The 19,189-nt window shown below is 38.5% G+C and overlaps 1 protein-coding gene across 1 annotated transcript in view; it reads left to right on the forward strand.

The window, feature by feature from the left end:
• Positions 1-19,189, forward strand: part of TBCK (TBC1 domain containing kinase) — a 267,622-nt gene that overhangs the window by 22,911 nt on the left and 225,522 nt on the right. Inside the window, exon 3 of the mRNA XM_036764745.1 lies at positions 4,180-4,252. Within this exon, the coding sequence (XP_036620640.1) occupies positions 4,180-4,252 (73 nt within the window). The remainder of the gene's footprint in view (positions 1-4,179; positions 4,253-19,189) is intronic.

Here is a 19,189-nt window from a genome sequence, read left to right on the forward strand (position 1 = left end):
TGTACTTAGCATTCCAAAAGAGAAGGCAACTAAAAAGTCCCACCCTGCTTAACATTATAATTAGTGTCTCAATTTTCCCACATCCCCTGCAACATTTGTCATTTTCCTTTTCTGTCATATTAGCCAATCTGATAGGTGTGAAGTGATCCTCAGAATTGTTTTAATTTTCATTTCTACAATCAGTAGTGATTTAGAGGATTTTTTTAATATGGCCATACATTTGATTATTTCATCTGAAAAAAACTGCCTGTTCATATATTTTAATCATTTATCAATTGGGTAATGGCTCTTATTTTTATAAATTTGACTCAGTCCTCCATATATTTGAGAAATGAGGACTTTAGCAGAGAAATTTGCTGCAAGATTTTTTATATTTCACCCCATCCTGTTTTCCTCTTGTTTATTCTACTTTCTTTCCTGTTACCCTGCCCCTCCTCAAAAGTGTTTTGCTTCTGACTACTGCCTCTCCAAACTGCCTTCCTTTCAATCATCTCCCTCCTCTTCTTTTATACCTTTCAACTCCTATATTCCTATAGGATCAGATAGATTTCTATACCCAATTGAAAGTGTATGTTACTCTCTCTTTGAGCCAGTTCCAGTAAGTCTAAGGATGGAGTATTCCCCACCACCTCCCCCATCTTTTTCCTCTTCATTGTAAATGGTTTTGTGCCTTTTTTATGTGAGATAATTTACCCCATCCTATGTCGCCCTTTCCACCACTGCTTTCTTCTTTCTCACCCCTTAATTTTATTTTTTTTATATCATCTCATATTCAACTCACACCTGTGTCTTCTGCCTATGTATACTCTTTCTAACTGCCCTAATAATTGAAGAGGTCTCAGGGGTCAGAAGTATCATCTTCCCAAGTAGGAATGTAAACACTTTAATCTTATTGACTCCCTTATGATTTCCCTTTCCTGTTTACCTTTTCATGCCTGTTTTCAGTCTTGTATTTGAAAGTCAAATTTTCTATTCAGCTCTGATCTTTTTATCAGGTATGGTCCATACTCCTCTTTTTCATTGAATATCCATTTTTTTCCCCTGAAGGGGAAGGTAGGTAATTCTTGGTTGTAATCCTAGCTCCTTTTGCCCTCTGGAATATCATATTCCAAGCCTTCCTGTTCTTTTATGTAGAAACTGCTAAATCATGTGTTATCCTGACTGTGGCTCCCCCAAATTTGAATTATTTCTTTTCAGCTGCTTGCAATTTTCCCCTTGACCTAGGAGCTCTGGAATTTGGCTATAATATTCCTGGGAGTATTCATTTTGGGATCTTTTTCAGGAGGTAATCATTGGATTCTTTCAGTTTCTATTTTACCCTCTGGTTCTAGAATATTAGGGAAGTTTTCTGTGATAATTTCTTGAAAGATGATGTTTAGGCCCCTTTTTTGATCATGCCTTTCAGCTAGTCCAATAATTTTTAAATTATCTCTCCTGGAGATTAGTTGTTTTTCTGATAAAATATTTCACATTTTTTTGCATTCTTTTGATTGTTTTATTGTACCTTTTATCTCATAAAGTCACTAACTTCTACTTGCTCAATTCTATTTTTTAACGAATTTTTTTGTCAGCTTGTTTTTAACCTCCTTTTCCATTTGGCCAATTCTACTTTTTAAGGAGTTCTTTTCTGCAGTGAATTTTTGTACCTTTTTTCCGCTTCACCAATTCTGCTTTTCAAGGAGTTCTCCTTATTAGATTTTTGTACCTGTTTTACCATTTGGCCAATTTTGTTTTTTAAGATGTTGTTTTTTCTTGAATTTTTTTTGTGCATTCTTTACTAAGCTGTTGACTCTTTTTTTCTTGATTGTCTTGCATCACTCTCATTTCTCTTCGCAGTTTTTCCTCTACTTTGCTTACTTGATTTTTAAAATCCTTTTTGAGCTCTTTCATGACCTGAGACCAATTCATATTTTTCTTGGCAGCTTTGGATGTAGGAGTTTTGACTTTATTGTCTTTTTCTGAGGGTATGTTTTGATCTTCCTTGTCATCATAATAACTTTCTATAGTTAGGATCTTTTCCTGCTGTTTGCTCATTTTTCCAGCCTCTATGTTGACTTTTAACTAAAGTGTGGCTCTGCTTCCAGAGTGTAAGTGGCGCTATCCCAAGCTTCAGAATTCCTATGCAGCTGTTTTTCAGAGATACTTCTAGAGACCTGTAAGTTTTCAGTTCTTCCAAAATGGTATGATCTAAGGAGAGGTGTTTGCTCCTCTCCTGGACTGTGCTCAGGTCTGTGAGAGACCACAAGCACTCTTTTCAGCTTTGCAATCACGATCAGAGTCCCCACTCCTCTGTGGCCACAAGCTCTGGTGTGCTAGTGCTCCTCCTCACCCTGGAACTGCCACCCAGGACCTAGATCCTAGTATGGGCAAAGCAACAGTGTCCTGCCCCCGGTGCCAGCAAAGAGACCCTGTAATCTCTTTCTGACCAATTATCCAACCTCTTTACCATCTGTGGCCTAAGAGCTCCAGAAGCAGCTGCTGCCAGTACTCATTTAGTAGCTCCCAAGACCTGTTCCTGATTTATTGGGGCCCTGTTGGCTCTAGCACAGCCTGCACTGGACTGTGCTCCACTTTCACCCTGTTGTAATAGATCTATCTTGCCAATCTCACAAGTTTTCTTGGGCTGGAAAATTGTTTCATCCTGTCCTTTTGTGGGTTCTGCCAATCCAGAATTTGTTTGGCAGCATTATTTAAAGTTATTTTGAGAGGAATTTGGGAGAGCTCAGGTGAATTCCTGCTTTTTCTCTGCCATCTTGGCTCCTTCACCCTTTGATGTTTATCTTAATGTTGCTCTTTCTGCCTTGAACTTCATAATCATTATGAATTACATACTTTTGCCTCAGCTTTCCTTTCAGTCACTAGTTGAATTTTCTCCTTATTTCCCAGAATTCTTCACATTTTTCTTTTGCTTTTGGCCAGTGATTGTGATTTACTGCTGGTTTACTGTCTGTTAGTGAGTACTGAATTTGGCTAATTCCTCTGTTCTTCTTTCCCATTCCCATTCCCATCCCCAGGGATCATCTGTAGGCTTGTCATTCTTTTTGTTTGTTGTTCAGTTGTTAGTCGTGTCCAACTCTCTGTGACCCTATGGACTATATAGCGTACCAGGCCCTTCTGTTCTCTGCTGTCTCCTGAATCTTTAGAAATATGTCCAATCTATAGGCTTAGAGTAGCTTAATTAAAAGATGAGGTAGCTGATGGCAGATTGGATAGAGCACTGCAGCTGGAGTCAGGAAGACCTCAGTTTAAACCCAGGCTTAGACACGTAGTAGTTGTGTGACCCTGGGCAAGTCACTTAACCTCTTCCTGCCTTAATCCACTAGAGAAGGAAATGGCAAACCTCTTCAGTGTGTTTGCCAAGAAAACCCCATGGACAGCATTGGCCTTCTGGGACATAAACGAACGACTGAGCAACCACAAAAGTAAAGGGGTAGGCATATTTCTTAGATATAGAAGTCCTCCAGTCTTGCAGATTTCTTTTGTTCTCTTCAGGAAAGGTTTCTTAAATATATAGTTATTTTCTGGGTTCTTATGATTTGAGGGTGGGAACAAGAAAAAATGGGAAAAATGGTATTTTGCGATGTTACCTTAAAATTATTCTCTTAGAACAACATGCACTCATGCTCACATGAAAACTTTATATCACCTGAATATGAAGCTTTTTTCAACCCTGAAGAAAGCTAGATAAATATGAGTTTGATTTGGTAGAATCTTACCATTAGATTGAAAGTGCTTTGCAATCCAAGAAAACCGTCTAGCTTGAATGATGGTACTCAGAAAAAGAAAACTTTCTTTTAAAATAAGTATGAGCAAAGTACGTAATAATAATAATGATGATAATAAAATACAATAATAATGTTATTATTGAAGATCCAGTATTTTTATACTAGATATGAGAATGTTGTAGTAAATTGAGCCCATTTGCCATTCATCTGATCAATTCAGGAGCTTCAGAAAATTCAGTTTCCTACAATTGTGCAGTTTAACATTTACCCTATTAATGTTACAATGAACTGATTTTTAAAAATCCATACAGGAAACTATGAGCACTTTGGGGAAAAAAAGTTAATATTTTAATTAATAGAGTATGCTCATGGACTCTCTGTGTGGTTTATTCCTTGGCTAATGAGATGTTGTGTTAACCAAATGTAACATTGGGTTTTGTTTTGCTTTAATCAGAGAGACTGGTGGTGGTAGCTGAGCACTGTGAAAGGAGCCTGGAAGAATTACTCCGAGAAAGGAAACCTGTGAGGTACTGTGGAATATCAGGATGATTAGGAGGGGAAAAGGGTAAAAATTGGCAAAAGAAAAAGCATTTTAAGTGAAAACTGCAGAGTGTTGTGTTTTTTTAATTGCTTAATTACAAAATCCAGGGGCATTTTTTCTAATTTTAGGAAATTTAATTCACAGACACTATAGATGTTCAGTATTAACATTTTCCAGGGCTCAGGAAATGGCACTGAGGCATGTTCAGACTGCTGAACAAATGAGTTTTTAGGAAGATGTGTTTGAAAATGTGAAGTCTCTGTAGTGCTAGGCATTTTAAAGATTTGACAGAGAGAATACTACAACTTGCTTCTGTACATGCTTAAAGTAATTTATTTTATTCACAATCATTTATGAACCAAGATGATTATCTACATACGGTATTTAACTGAAAAAGAATATTTAATGGGGAAAAAAAAACTAGCTCTTTAAGGTTTGTAAGATATTTTATGTGTTACCTTATGTGATCCTCAAAACAATCCTGTGAGGGTGGTGCTATCATTATCTCTATTTTACAGATGAAGAAACTGAGACTGAGTGAACTTAAGTGACAAAGCCAGTAAGTCTCTGAGGCAGGATTTAAATTCAAGTCTTCCTGATAACATATCCAGCATTCACTACTCCCCAGGAAAAGTATCAACATTATGTCTGTGTCCACTAGGAATAGTGTCAGGAGTGCTAAAGCCTTGGAAGAGCTAGTGAAGAAAGTTAAGGACAAAAAAGAGTGTTTTGTTCTGAGCTTATATAGAACATGATGGTGTTAACAGATAGTCAAAAGAATCCAGAATAAATAACTCGGCTCTTACTTTGCTTCTTCTGTTTTCTCTGACAAAGAGAAGGCTTTTGGACTATGATAGGTCAAAAATGGCAAATAGGGAGCAGACAGGAAAGATCATTAGGATGATGGTAGGAGAGCACCGAGCTTCTCTTGAATAATTAAAGGGCCTGTGTCCTGGGAGTGTGGCGGATGTGATTACTGAGCCACCGTCTGTGATCATAGAGACAGGGAGAAGCATCACAAGACTGCAGAAGGGCAAATATTCTCCTGATTTTTTTTTAAATGAAAAAGAATGGAATCTGTGAACCACAGGCCATTAAGTTAGATTTTAATTCCTGGCAAGATTCTAGATGATATTATTAGAAGGTTGGTTAGTGGACATTTAGAAAAGGAAGAGGTAATTACAGAAAGTCAGCCTGGTCTCAACAAAGAACAGGTCAGACCACAAACATCATTTCCTTTTGTTGTAGGCTTGCCAGACTGGTAGGTAAGGGGCATGCAGTAGATATAGTTGACTTAGATTTTAGCAAAATATTTGGCTTTTAAGCTACTGAGATCTGAGCTAGACCATTAGGTGGGTTTGAAACTAAAAGGCTAGACCCAAAAAGTAGGCATTAATTATTTAATGTCAATCTAAAAAGAGGTCACTAATGGAGTGCACCAAGTACCTATGTTTGGCCCTATGGTATATAACACTTTTATCAGTGAATTGAATAAAGGAAAGTTAGGTAGTAGATATCCATTTTTAGTTTTTTTTACTATATATCTTATGGTTTTTTTGGTACATTTTATGTTTTTTTGTTTATACTTTGTGGTGTTTTAGGGCTTGATGCTACAGCTCTTCATTTGATGTATTATGGACAGATGTAGTATGGGTATAAGTAAGTTGTAGTGTATTACTAGTAATGAATCACACTTAAAAAGTAGGTGTATACTCACTTAATGTGCCAAAATATGTGTCACATTAAGTTGTAGAGCACTGAAGTTGGTAGTTCTGTCAGGACAGTGAGACCACCTCCTCTTCCTCTGCCCCAATACTAACATATCTTGGCATAATGTACACATAATCACTTAATATGTATCCTGGAGTGTTGGAGTAGAGGGTGGTCCCATTGTCCTGATGGAAGTCATGTTGGGAAGTTGGGGATGATTGGTTGTTGTCCTTTGTCCTGGAAGAGGACTAAAATGACATCACTATGCTTGAGTCAAGATTCATTGTGTCCAGCTGTGGCTGATCAGGCCACTACAAGCTTGGAATGCTCTACCACAGGTTGGGTACAAATAGTCTGGGGTAGATAATTCCACCCCACCATCTGGGGTGGATACTCCAAACTTTCACATCTTGCATTTCCTTTGAGCAGTTTCAATTCGTCTTTGCTCATCAAGCACAGCATCTTCTCTGTGGGCACACCATGCTGAGCTGTCCTGTGCCACTGTCTCCCATGTCACACAATCAATTCCAAAGTTCTTGAGAGAGACCTTGAGAGTGTTCTTGTATCACTTTTTCTGACCACCATGTTGTAACAATAATGTGACTTGCAGCTGCTGTGGGGGTGAAAGACCCAACGAGCAGCAACAAGAGCTACTAGCACACGTTCTTTGATATACTTTTCTAAGGAAAGCAGCCTTAAGGGGTTAACAATCTCACTTTAATCAAACATATGTATGTCATTCACTTAGTTCAGGGGAAAAGCTAGCACCCTGAACTTCAGAACAAATACAAATAGAAATTACAGAAAGAAAATATCAACAAATCAGATAACACAATTCAACAGACAGGCTTTGTCTGATCAAGACATCGAATAGATAGTTACCAAAAAGAGAAGCACCAACATCTGGGTTTTCTTCAAGGCCAGGATGGGGTGGGGGCGGGGTGAGGGGAGGGCACTCCTTGACAGCTACCCACAGTCTCCACATCCACTCTTCCAATGAATGAGAGCCCCAAGCAAAATGCTAACCTCTGAGTTTATATATCCTTCTTAGGGCCTGGAAGGCTTGACACCTGATCAGCAAATGGGTGTGGACCTGGGGCTTTGTAACTAGTAAGACTTAATCAAAGGCACTTGATTTCTTTAGCATTCTAAAAGAGAAAACAGTAAAAAAAAAAAAAAAAAAGTCCCACCCTAATTACAATACACATGTGAGCTCTTGCCCTGTATGGGAAGGGGATATCTCAAGGAATAGAACCTACCACTTAGCAAGGGAGTGTTAACTTCAGATTCTACAATCACAAATTCCTCCACTCTTAACAGCTTTTGGGAATAGGTCATCAGAAGTCATAGTCTGGAGTTTAAGTATATCAGGGATCATTTAGGTTGGGGAAGAGATTAAAGGCTATGCCTTTTGGTACTTCTGTGTGCACACATTCCCTTCTCCCCACAGTCAGCCTAAAAAATGGACTTAATCTCATTTGTTTACCTTTAGAAACAACTTTTTAAGTAGGTGCATCCTGTCTCTTTTCCTTGCCTTGCAAGAAAAAAAAAAATCTCACCTTTTTATCCAGAGTCTGTAATTCCTTTGACCAGGAACTAAACCAAACATTTCATTCCACATTAAAAATGAAAGCTACAAAAAGCAAATGTCTCACTAAATTTAAGGGAGCTTGCACAAATACACAAACCTAAGACCCATTCATTCCCCGGCAGCCAGGGGGTCAAAAGATGTAAAGAAGTAGTTCTCAAAAGAAAAATGGAGCACTATTGGCAACCATCTGAAAGAATGCTCCAAGTCTCTAATAAGAAAAAAAGCAACTCTGAGATTTCACTTCAAGCTAACAAATGGGCAGAGATGAAAAGATGGATGTAGTTAATGTTAGAAGGGCAACAGAGAAACAGGCACACTGATGCATTGTTGGAGGAACTATGAATTAGTCCAATCCAGGGGTGAGGAACCTGTGGCCTCGAGGCTACATATGGCCTTCTAGGTCCTTGGGTATGGCCTTTTGACTGAGTCCACGTTTTACAGAACAAATCTTTTTATTAAGGGGATTTGTTCTGTGAAGTTTGGATTCAGTCAAAGAACCACACTTGAGGACCTAGAGGACCACATGTGGCTTTGAGGCCACAGGTTCCTCAGACAATTTTGAATTATTCTAAAATAGGCACCAAAATGTCTCTTCTTTTTGATCCTGAGATCTAGTTGCTGGGCATAGACCCCAAAAAGGTCAAAGACAGAAAAAAAAAGGTTCTATATACACCAAAATATTCTTAGTAGCACTTCTGTAATAGGCAAGAATTAGAAACAAAATAGATATCTGTCAGTTGAGGAAAGACTGAACAAACTGTGGTCCATAAATAAAATAGAATAGTAATATGCTGTATTGGATGCTATGAATATGAACAATTAAGAGAAGCTTTGGGAGACTTATAAACTGATGAAGTAGGAAATAGCAGAACCAAGAAAACAATATACCTAATGTTTACAATAATGAAGCGGAAAGAGCACAAAAAATTAAGAGTGACCGAACTTGTTCATGAAAAATCAATCAGTTAACATTTCTTACATCCTTTTTATGTGCTAGGCACTGTGAGAAAATGTACCACTCTTCCTTCTTTTTCCTTTCTTATTTTGCACTTTTCTGCACTCTCTGTTACATTCATATCAGCCTGAAAGCTGTTTCCCGTATATGATCTCCCATTTTCCACTCTTGTGTCTTCGTACAATTAGTCCCCATATCTGCTGGGAACTAGCTTTCATTCATTAGGTAGTGAGCTCCTTGAGGACAGAGACTGTCTTTTGCCTCTTTTTATATCCCCAGAGCTTAGAACAATATGTGGCACATAGTAGATACTTGATAAATTTTTATTTATTGATTCAGTTTTGGAAAGGTGACTGCCTTTCCTGTTCTCCAGAATATAGTCTCCTCAATGACAGGGCTTTTTCATTTTTGTCTATGACACTAGTGCCTTGCACATAGTAGGCACTTCATAAGTGTTATTTTTTTCTCTCTCATGAGCTGTGAACTTCATTCACATAAAATTTTACCAGTATAACTTACCAGATAGTTCCTAAGTTCTTTTCTCTAACTGAAGCTTTCTGAAAAACATTGTTCAAATAATAATTTTCTTATGTGCAGAGGTTTGACTTAGTCTGAATGCTTTTCACCGTTCATTATACTTAAAAGGTTTCTTTCTTTAGAATGAAGTCTCATGATTCTGTTTCTAATTGGAAATTATTAAATGATTTCTAAATTGAATTGAAATGAACTGAAGATTATTAAGTAAATAAAATGAATGACATTGCCTGTTTTCCTCTGATGTCAAGTTTAGAGCTTGTAGCTCTCATGTGATCATATAATTCTACATATAAATGAGTGGTATTGACTGAATTTGAATGTTAATTCAGAAAGATGCTTAGAGAGTAAGCAGGATTCTGGATGCCTAAAGAGGGGAGAGGTCACCACTGTCCTTTTTTATGATTTCTAGTTCCAAATTTCACACTGTCTTCTGGACATCTCCACCTGGAGAGTGTTAAGTCTGAAGAGTTAACCTCCTTGAGAGCAGGCCTCTTGTTTTCGTCTTTTATCCCTAGTTCTTTGTCTTTATCCTGGTTCTGCTTATCCCTCGTCCGTAGAATGCCTGGCCATGTAATAAGTACCTAATGAATAATGAGTTGAACTGAAGTTTAAGCTAACTGCTAATATTAACATTCTCAAAATAGAAGTTACTATCTCCTCCTCACCCTTATACTCTTTACCCCCCAAAATCTTCTCTTCCTCCGCTCTGTGGCATAATAATGATAAAAACATTTACATAGCTCTTATTTTGTGCCAGGCATTGTGCTAAGGGCTTTATTATATTTTCTCATTTGATCCCCACAACAATCGTAATAGGTAGGTGCTGCTATTACCTCCATTTTACAGATGAGGAAACTGAGGCAAAGAGAAGTTAAGTGACTTGCCCAAGGTCACACAGCTAGTAAAAGGCTGAGGTCAAATTTGAACTTGGGTCTTCCTGACTCTAGGCCGAGTGCTGTATCCATTGAGCATCCAGATGCATAGTGAATAGAATACCTGACTTGGCATCAAGAAGATCCTAGGTTTAAAGACCTAGGTTCAGATCCTAACCTTCACCCAGAAAAGAATGTACACTCCTTGAGGATACAGAGCAGTTTCAGGTCTGTCTTTCTGTTTCCACTGCCTGGCACAGTGCCTGACACGATGTTGATGCAAGAAGAGCATATACTGGAGACTAGGGACGTGGAGCCAACCAGTCAATCAGCAATCATTTGTCAAGTACGTACTATGTCAGGCATGGTACTGGGGTGCAAAGACAAAAATGAAACTGTCCCTGCCTTGGAGGACAAACTTGACAGGTGCCACTTTTGCCTTGGTTCCAGTGGTGGTATTCAGCTGGTTTGCACTGGTTCAGCAGAACAAGTACCTAATTTTAGGTTGAGTTCTGGAAACCAGTTGTTAGCCAGTGCAGGGCCTGCGCCTCCCACGTCAGCGGCGGGGGCGGTGGCTCAGCTCAGGTCCCTGGAGAATGAGTTGTTAATTTATTCGAATCCCACCACTGCTTGGTTCTGCCCTGTCACCTTTAGCTAGGCACAAATATCAGAAGATGCAAAGAGGTATTTTTGTCAGGCAAGACTATACAGCTTAGTATGGGAACCTTGCCACTGAACCATATGACAAAAATCCACATTGTGTATGATTTAGAAAGTTGAGAGTTCCCTCCCCCTCCCCATCTTCTCTCTCTCTCTCTCTCTCTCTCTCTCTCTCTCTCTCTCTCTCTCTCTTTAAATTGGCCACTTTCATCATTAAGGAGCTTGTTCCCAAAAGGTTCATTAATTGAGTTATCACGTTATTGGGATTAGATCTGGTAATAAAGTAGCATGAGCCAATATTTTCCTCGTACTTTTCAACCCCCAACCCTCAATATCTGCTGTGTTGGGGGGAGCTTCATTAGTAGGCAGAAATGATTTTGACAGGATCAGTTCTGGTTATGTTATCTGATTCATTCATCTAAATTAACTTTGTTGAAAATTATTTGACTTTTTCCACGTATTTAGATTACATTAGTCTCCAATAACAGAGCTGGTCCCATATGCAGAGTTGGTGTACATACTATTGTAATTAATTCCATAACTTGTTTATGGAAAAGTGAGAAGCTGCCCTTATGGTTTATAAATCAGTTCTTTCCAAGCCTGCCAAAAGTATAAGTCCTCTGCACCTGTATGAAAGGCTGATATAAAATCAACAGGAAATCCCCGATTAAGTTGGGGTTGCAATTTGAGACATGTGATTTTGGACCGTCCATCTGTCCATAGCTGTTGCAAAACTACAGGCTGCCAGCTGTCTGGTTACACTCGTTGGAGGCAGCTTTTAAGGTTTATGTTACTTAGGAAAGAGAAGGAAACAAACATTTATTAAGTACCTACTGAGTGCCAGGCATTGTGCCAAGCCCTTTACAGATACCTCGTTTGATCACCACAACTGTAAAAGATAGGTGCTATTATTTTCCACATTTTGCAGTTGAGGAAACTGAGGCAGATGGATATTAAGTGACTTGCTCAGGGTTAAGTGACTCACCCAGGTTCTCACAATTAGGAAATGTCAGTGCTAGACTCCAGACCTGCTGATTCTAAGCCTAGGGCTATTTGCATTAGACTGTGCTGTCTGGACTCTTGCCATCGATAGGGCTCCAATTAGGACATGCCAATAGTAATTGTATACATATACATGGTGTTTTCAGGCTTCCAGTGGACTTTACTCACAATAACCTTGTGAAATATATACTGAAAGTATCATTATCCTCTGACTTTATCCTGCCTCCAAGTTTAGCACTCTCTCCCATAGAAAACAGCATCACCTTTAAGGCTGATTTTACTTACTTTATGGCGGATATAGCTCTTAACCAAGCACTTATCGCTGTATATTTTAATAAGTGGAGATAGCAGAGTAATGCAGATGAAAACTCTTATGCAATTCTAGAGCCCACTAGAAACTGGAGATCCTTCACATGTTTTCAGTCCCCGTGTTCTTGAGGCACTCTGGAAAATGTGTGCCACATAAAACACTAAATAACAATCATTGCAGCTGTGACCTAGAGATATCATCAGATCAAACTGCAGTCTAACTATAGGAAAGAAGAGTCGTCTCTGGTATTTGTACAAGTTATCTGCCAAGCTGCTAGAAAGCATATAATTGCCCTACCCTCTCATATGGTGCGGCCAAATGGGATAAAATGGAAGGGAATTGGCTTTGGTAGAGAGCAGCATGTCTTTCCATTGGCTTTTATAAGCTACCTGTGCCAGGATTCAACTTTGCCAAGTTCATCTCCAGTTTCTGCCTGCAAATTGAGAAGTGTAGGACTAAAGAAAGCTCCTTGAACTGACAGGTTTCAAAAAGAAGGAAATAGCAGAGCTTCAGAGTACTTTATTTGAAGTGTTCTTAGTTTCAGTGCCTGAGAATCTACTTATAACTGATGCCCTAAAAGCTAGAGTCAAGGCATTGAAAAGGGGAAAAATACAGGTGGCACAATTGAGATCTCAAGATCTCTTCTGAATATTAAGCAAGAGGCCCTAATCGTGCCTATTCATGTGAGCAGGAGGAATTGTGTGTTTTTGTACCTGTGTGCTACTCTGAAATCATCCTCCTTGTGTTCCATCACTCCATGTTCATGTTTTTTCTCAAATCCATAAAAGTGACAGCAGATAGAGCACATAGATACTCAGCAGACTTTTGGCACTTAGAGTTTTTGGATTGCCCTTCAGTTTTCAGGGAGGGGGGTGTGCAGGGATATTTCTTTCTTTAATAAAATGTAGTTATTATATATTTCTTCAGTTATGGTTTTGAAAGCTTAACAGAACCATCAGCTTTGCAGGGGTATAGTGTGTTATACGTGGAGACTTTGATGGGAAGCAGACGATGTCTGCAGCTGTTTACTAACTTGATGGAAAACATGATCCAACTGACTTAGACGAGTGAGTTTTATTTGCCCTTATTAAACGATTGCCTACTCACTGAATTAGAAACCCCCAAAAGTCTCTTGGACCCTTTTGGGATGAATTCAGTCCAGTGGCTGGACAGCCACGGGTTTCAGTTGTCTGAAAAAGATAGTCTGATCATAGAATATTAATTTTAGGGAAAGTAACTGGTGGAAACAGAGCTTTCCTGCATCATGTTGTTGAAGGTCCCAGGTGCCCTTTATTTCAAATTAGGTCTGTGCACTAAAGTAAACTTAGGATTTCTGTAATAAAGATCCATTTTTCTTCTTATTTCATCAGTTTCATTTAAATAGAAAAACAAGACAATAAAGTTTAACTACTGAATGTTAGTGCTGAATGTGTTGTAAATTAAGATTTTCTATCTTGTTGAATGGCATGAATGTACTTTTCTGGGTATTATGGTGACCTAGAAATTCCCTTTTGATACTTTGCCAGAAGTTTATTTCCTAAACAAGATATGTTTTGGTGAAAGTTTGTTGCTAGTCTAAACCTTAGTCATTTGTTTAGATATTTCCCAGAGCTGCTTTTCTTAATAATATAGTCATTTGTTTGGTTTGGGTAATTAGGAGAAACAGAAGTTGTCCTTGATCACCAGAAATGGGATGGAGGTACAGAGGAGGAACAGGAGAAGGAGTGAAGTGCTTTTAATCAGAGATAAATACTTTATATAGTCATCTTGTTTTTAGGTGAACTAAATTGAGCTTTTAATACAAGGTTGTTAGAGAGAAGGGAAGCAAAAATAAAGGAGTTGAGTAGCTTTGATTTCTTTCTGTTTATTATTTTCCCTTCCTTCCTGAGCAGTGGTCCTATCCCTCCTTGAGTCTTCCACTTACCCACAATACTTTTTGAAAACCCCTTTTTTCTTCCTTTGTAAGCCTCAGCTGATTCTAAGCATTGGTGTTCTCATACTCTTTTTTCCCCAATAAATATTTATCTCTTGATGTATAGTTTTACTTGCTCCATATAAGTAATAATGATCATAGGTTATAAAGATATAGTGGTATTGGTTACAACGAATATGCTTATTATAGCACCACCAAACCTTGGGATCTCTGACAGATTCTAGTTCTACCCAAACTGGCCCCCCTAGAATATTCCCCTCAATTAATCATCTAAGCATCTTGAAAATCTCCAATGATAGAGCGCTCATTAATGCCCTTGTCAATCCTGGGTATGGATTAAAGTTACAATCTGCCTAGATTATGGTAACAGCCTTCATTCAGTCCTAGCCACCTTCTCTCTTTGACCCCTCCAATCTACCCTGCAGTGAATGCTGCTAAGTTAATCTTTCTTATGAGTCTAGTTGTACCACTCATCATCTCAGAAATGGCTCCCTATTTCCCAGTGAGAAAAGTTCAGATTTTTCTGTCAAGCATTCAGTACCCACCATAGTACTGGTCCTTCCTAGCCTTGTCTTATAATTACTTTCCTTCATACATGATATGCTGTAGTTGAACTGGGCTATGTGTTATCCTGACATTGTTTTTTTTAATATTCAATTTTACTTTATTTTATTTTTAGATCAAAATTCTATCCTTTAACTTTCCCCCCACCTTGAGAAAGCAAGGAAAATAGAACCTGTTACAAACAAGTATAGTCAAACAAAACAAATTCTTGCATTGACCATGTTCCCCACACTCCCAAACCCCTAAACGAAACAAAACAAATAAAATAAGCCTCAATCAGCACTGAATTCATCATCTTCCTTGTGGTTCATCATCATGTTGATCAGAGTTCCTAAATCTTTCAGTTACTTGGTCTTGCCAAAATTCTTACAAGATCATGGTGCATTTTTGTATTCATTCTCCATTATGTTTCCTTGCTTCCATCCTTTGTATACATTCTATTAAAATCCAAGATGGTTGATGAGTTCTCTGGGCATCTACATTGGTCCCCTTCTTTTTTTCCTTATCAGACTTGTTTCACTTTGTACTTTGTACTTTCACTTTTTCATTCTTGAGAGCTCCTTATCTTGCCTGAACTGATTTCCCTTCTTTTTTTCTTTGAATGTTTTGGAATCTACTCTCTTCAAACTGGAGTCACCTGTTGAGACTATGTCCACTGTTCTTTTTCTCTATGAAAAATTAGAACATGAAGTGGCCAATCTTCAAAAAGATTATCATCACTTGGAGCTCAAAAACCAGTTTCTTTTTGGTCGTGTGAATCAAGTCCAGAAGAGCTAAAACCCCACACTTTTCAAAAGATGAAGTTATCATTAAGTCAGTCAACAAGTATTTAATAAGTTCCTGCTTTGTGTTAGTCACTATGCTAAGCGCTGGGAATATAAGGAAAGGCAAACGACAATCCCTGTTTTGAAGGAGCCCTCAGTCTCATCGGGGAAGCAGCATGCAAATAATTATTTACAAACAGGATATATACAGGATAAATTGGAGGTAATCAATAAAGGAAGGGAACTACCAATGAGGGAATCAGGAAAGGCTTCTTGTAGAAGATGGGATTTTAAATGGGAGCTGAAGGAAGTCAGGGAAACCGTGAGATAGAGATGAGGAGAGTGTTCCAGGCATAGGGAATAGTTAGGGAAAATGTCCAGTCTGGAGATGGAATGTCTTTTGCAAGAAATAACAAGGAGAACAAATAGCAAGAATCACAAAGTACGTGACGGAACACAAGGAGACTGGAAAGGTAGAATGAATGGGGCCAGGTGGTGAAGAGCACTGATTGCCAAACGGAGGATTTCATCTTTGATCCAGGAGGCGATAGGAAGTCACTGGACCTTATTGCATAGGAAAAGAGACATGGTCAGACTTGCATTCTTAGGAAGATCACTTTGGAAGCTCAGTGGAGTATGAACTGGGTAAGGGGGGAAAGAGAGTAGAAGGTGACACCTAGATTATAGGCCTGAGTAACTAACTGTGAGGATACTGGTACTCTACTCGGTAATAGGAAGCTCAGAAGGGGGAATGGTTTTGGGGAAAAGATGAGTTCAGTTTTGTATGTGTTCACTTTAAGATGTCTACAGGACAATCAGTTTGAGATGTCCAGTGAGCAGTTGGAGATCCTTGTCTAAATGTTAGTAGAGAGGTTAGGGCTGGCTAAATAGATTTGAGAATCATCAGCATAAAAGGTGATCATTGAATCCAGGGGAGCTGATGAGAACACCAAGTAAAATAGTGTAGAAGAAGAAGAGAAAAGCCATCTTTAGTGGTCATGACCTGGATGGAGATCCAGCAAAGTCACTGAGAAGGACTGGCCAGACAGGTAGGAGTCAGGAAAGAGTAGCGTCATGGAAACCTAGACAGCAGATAGGATTAAAGAGAAGAGGATTATCGAGTGTCAGAGGCTACAGAGAGGTCAAGAAGGTTGAGAACTGAAAGAAGGCCAGTAGATTTTTCAATTAGGACATCATCTCGGGCAACTTTAGAGAGAGCTATTTTAGTTAAATAATGAGGGCGAAAGCCAGAACATAGCACGTTAAAAAGAGAGTGAGAGGAAAGGAAGTGGGAGTACCTGTTGTAGATGGCCTCCTTACAAAGTTTTATCCACAGGAAGGTGAAGAGATACGGGATGATGGCTAGCAGGGATGAATAGATCAAGTGAGTGAAGGTTTTTTGGAGATGGGGCTAGGGGAGCAAGTATGTTTGTAGGCCGTAGGGAAGCAGGCATTAGACAAGGAGAGGTTGAAGGTAAATGAGAGGGTGGGAATGATGGAGGGGCAGTCTTCTGGAGAGGACAGTATGGATGGCATTCTTGTGCACGTAGGAGAAGGGTTATTTCTTCCTGTGAGACAAGGATAAAGAAGGAGATGGTGACAGAACGCACCTGGGCGATGTAAAAGGAGGGAGAGGCAGAAAGAAGGAGCTTACGGTGAATGGTCTTAAGGCAAGATTCTCAGCTGAAAGAGAAGGGTGAGAGGGAGCTATGGGAGGTTTGAGGAGGGATAGAAGGTTTGGAAAAGCCACCGTGGCGAGTGGGATAGTGACTAAATCGTTGTTGTTGTTGAGTTGTTTTCGGTTGTGTCTGACTCCTTGTGACTCCATTTGGGGTTTTCTTGGCAAAGATCCTGTACTGGTTTGCCATTTCCTTCTCCAGCTCACTTTACAAATAAGGAAACTGAGGCAGACAGGGTGAAATGACTTGTTCAGGATCACACAGCTCGTAAGTGTCTGAGGCAGGATTTGAACTCAAGTCTTCCTGACTTGACTTCCTGACTATGAGGTTCTTTTTTTTTTTAATGGAAAATATTCTTTAATGACTAGTGTCAAGGGTTAGTAGAAAATTTGAAAGTTGTGGTTAATTAAAACAATGATGAGGTTCTATCCATCCCTTATTCAAAGAAGAACAGAAAAAGCTGACTCAGTGTAAAACTGTGAATCTCTGCTATGTACAGCTTAATTTTGTTGTTACTGTTGTTTTGGTTCACTTTGGTAATAGCTGGTTGAGGCTGGAGAGTGGTTTATAAATACGCATGTGTGTATGTGTACATGTATGTGTGTTTTTTACATATATGTGTGTGTGTGCTAAAAGAAGATTTTAAAAATTTTGCTTTTTCTTCTGAATTTAAATACCAAAAAGGAACATTTCCATGTATTCAGAAAAACACATAAAAAAGATTGTGTGTGAAACTGAATCTCCATTTCATACCACTTGCTTTTTAAAAAAGTGTATAATAATTCCTTATTACTTTGAAAACTCCTGCTTAGACTATACTTCTTTCAGTTAGTTAAGCGGTTCAGTGATTTCAAGAGCACCTGAATTCAAATTTGTATTCAGACACATTAATAACTCAGTCCCTCTGCCTCAGTTTCCTCATCTGAAATATGATAATAGCTCTTACCACCCAAGGTTTTTGTAACAATAAAGCAAGATAATATTTTGCAAACCTTAAAATGCTATATTAGTGTTAGCTATTTTTAGCCAGCTGTTCAAAAGAATTTGGTTACTACAACTTCACAGGGCAGAACTCTTCACCTAAATGGTCACTAATGTTGTAACTTTGACAGTTCAAGTTATTTTAAATTATTATTCAGCAGCTAACTATAAAAAGATAACTATTTGAAACTACAGCCTAAATCCAGAAAGGTTACTGCCCTGTTACCTGCACTTGTCTCTAATTCTTGAATTATTGATTATTTTTAAAAAATTTATTATGGATTCACAGGGTTATAGGTTGCATTTGCAGAAACGTATAAACCACATCTATCTCTTTAAACAGTTGTCATTCTAAAGAGTAAACAGAATTCTTCAATTTTTCTTCTTTCTCATTTTATCCAAAGAAATGAGAGCGATAGACTTTTTTTTTTCAAGAAAAACTAGTGATAAACATAAATCTGAAGACTGAGTTGAATATAATGACAATTTTGCATCTCAAGGATGATTTTCTGCTATTTAAGCTTTTTTTTTTTAAGCAGCATATAACACAGTGGTCAACTGTGGCTGCATTTTTCTAATTTACTTGCTGCTTTGCTCCTGATTAAGTCAATTAATTCCTTCTGGTTCCAATAACATGGGAAGGCTTTGGGAAACTATCTGTGGTAGAGAGTTGGTGCTTTGGAGCAGAACTGATTGGAAGGGGAACACCCTGAGTTGTACAATTCAGTGGTGTTATCTATCCCTATGGAAGACAAAAGAGAAAAAAATAATAATGAAATTAGCCAGTAATTTCCTGTCAGGAAATCTTTGACAAATACTCACTTTGAGTGGATGGTGCAAATACTGCTAAGGCACCTTAATTCAGAAGAATTACAGCTGAACAAACAGACTTACACCAGCAAGGAGTCTCTGTCTTGTGCTTTCACACTTAACTAGAAATGGATCAATAAAACCTTAGGGTGATTTTTTTTTAAAAGCTAAGAAATTGTTGGAAGTTGATATATCTCTTGGATCTCCTTGGTGTTGATTGACCTCCTTAAGTCAGTCTGGAAAAATCAGCCATATGCCTGGGTGTTATGCAGAGGTTATTCTGCAGGAATTTCAACGCATTTATTGAGGCAGTAGAATGTTTAATGTTTAAATATTAAATATTAAACATGGCCAATTGATTAGAACTTTCCAACCGTTGCAGCAACCAGTGAGTAGTAGAGAGTATTTACTAATAGGTTATAAGTGCCTTGAAGGCAAGGAATGTGTCCCCTATTGTATTTGTATCCCCATCACCTTCCATAGTGTTTGTTGACTGATTGCGGTGAAAAGGGCATTGCTTTGGAGTCATAGGACCTTTATACTATCCCTAGCTTT

Source organism: Trichosurus vulpecula, chromosome 6, assembly GCF_011100635.1.
Source record: "Trichosurus vulpecula isolate mTriVul1 chromosome 6, mTriVul1.pri, whole genome shotgun sequence".
In the NCBI taxonomy this organism is placed as follows: Eukaryota; Metazoa; Chordata; class Mammalia; order Diprotodontia; family Phalangeridae; genus Trichosurus; species Trichosurus vulpecula.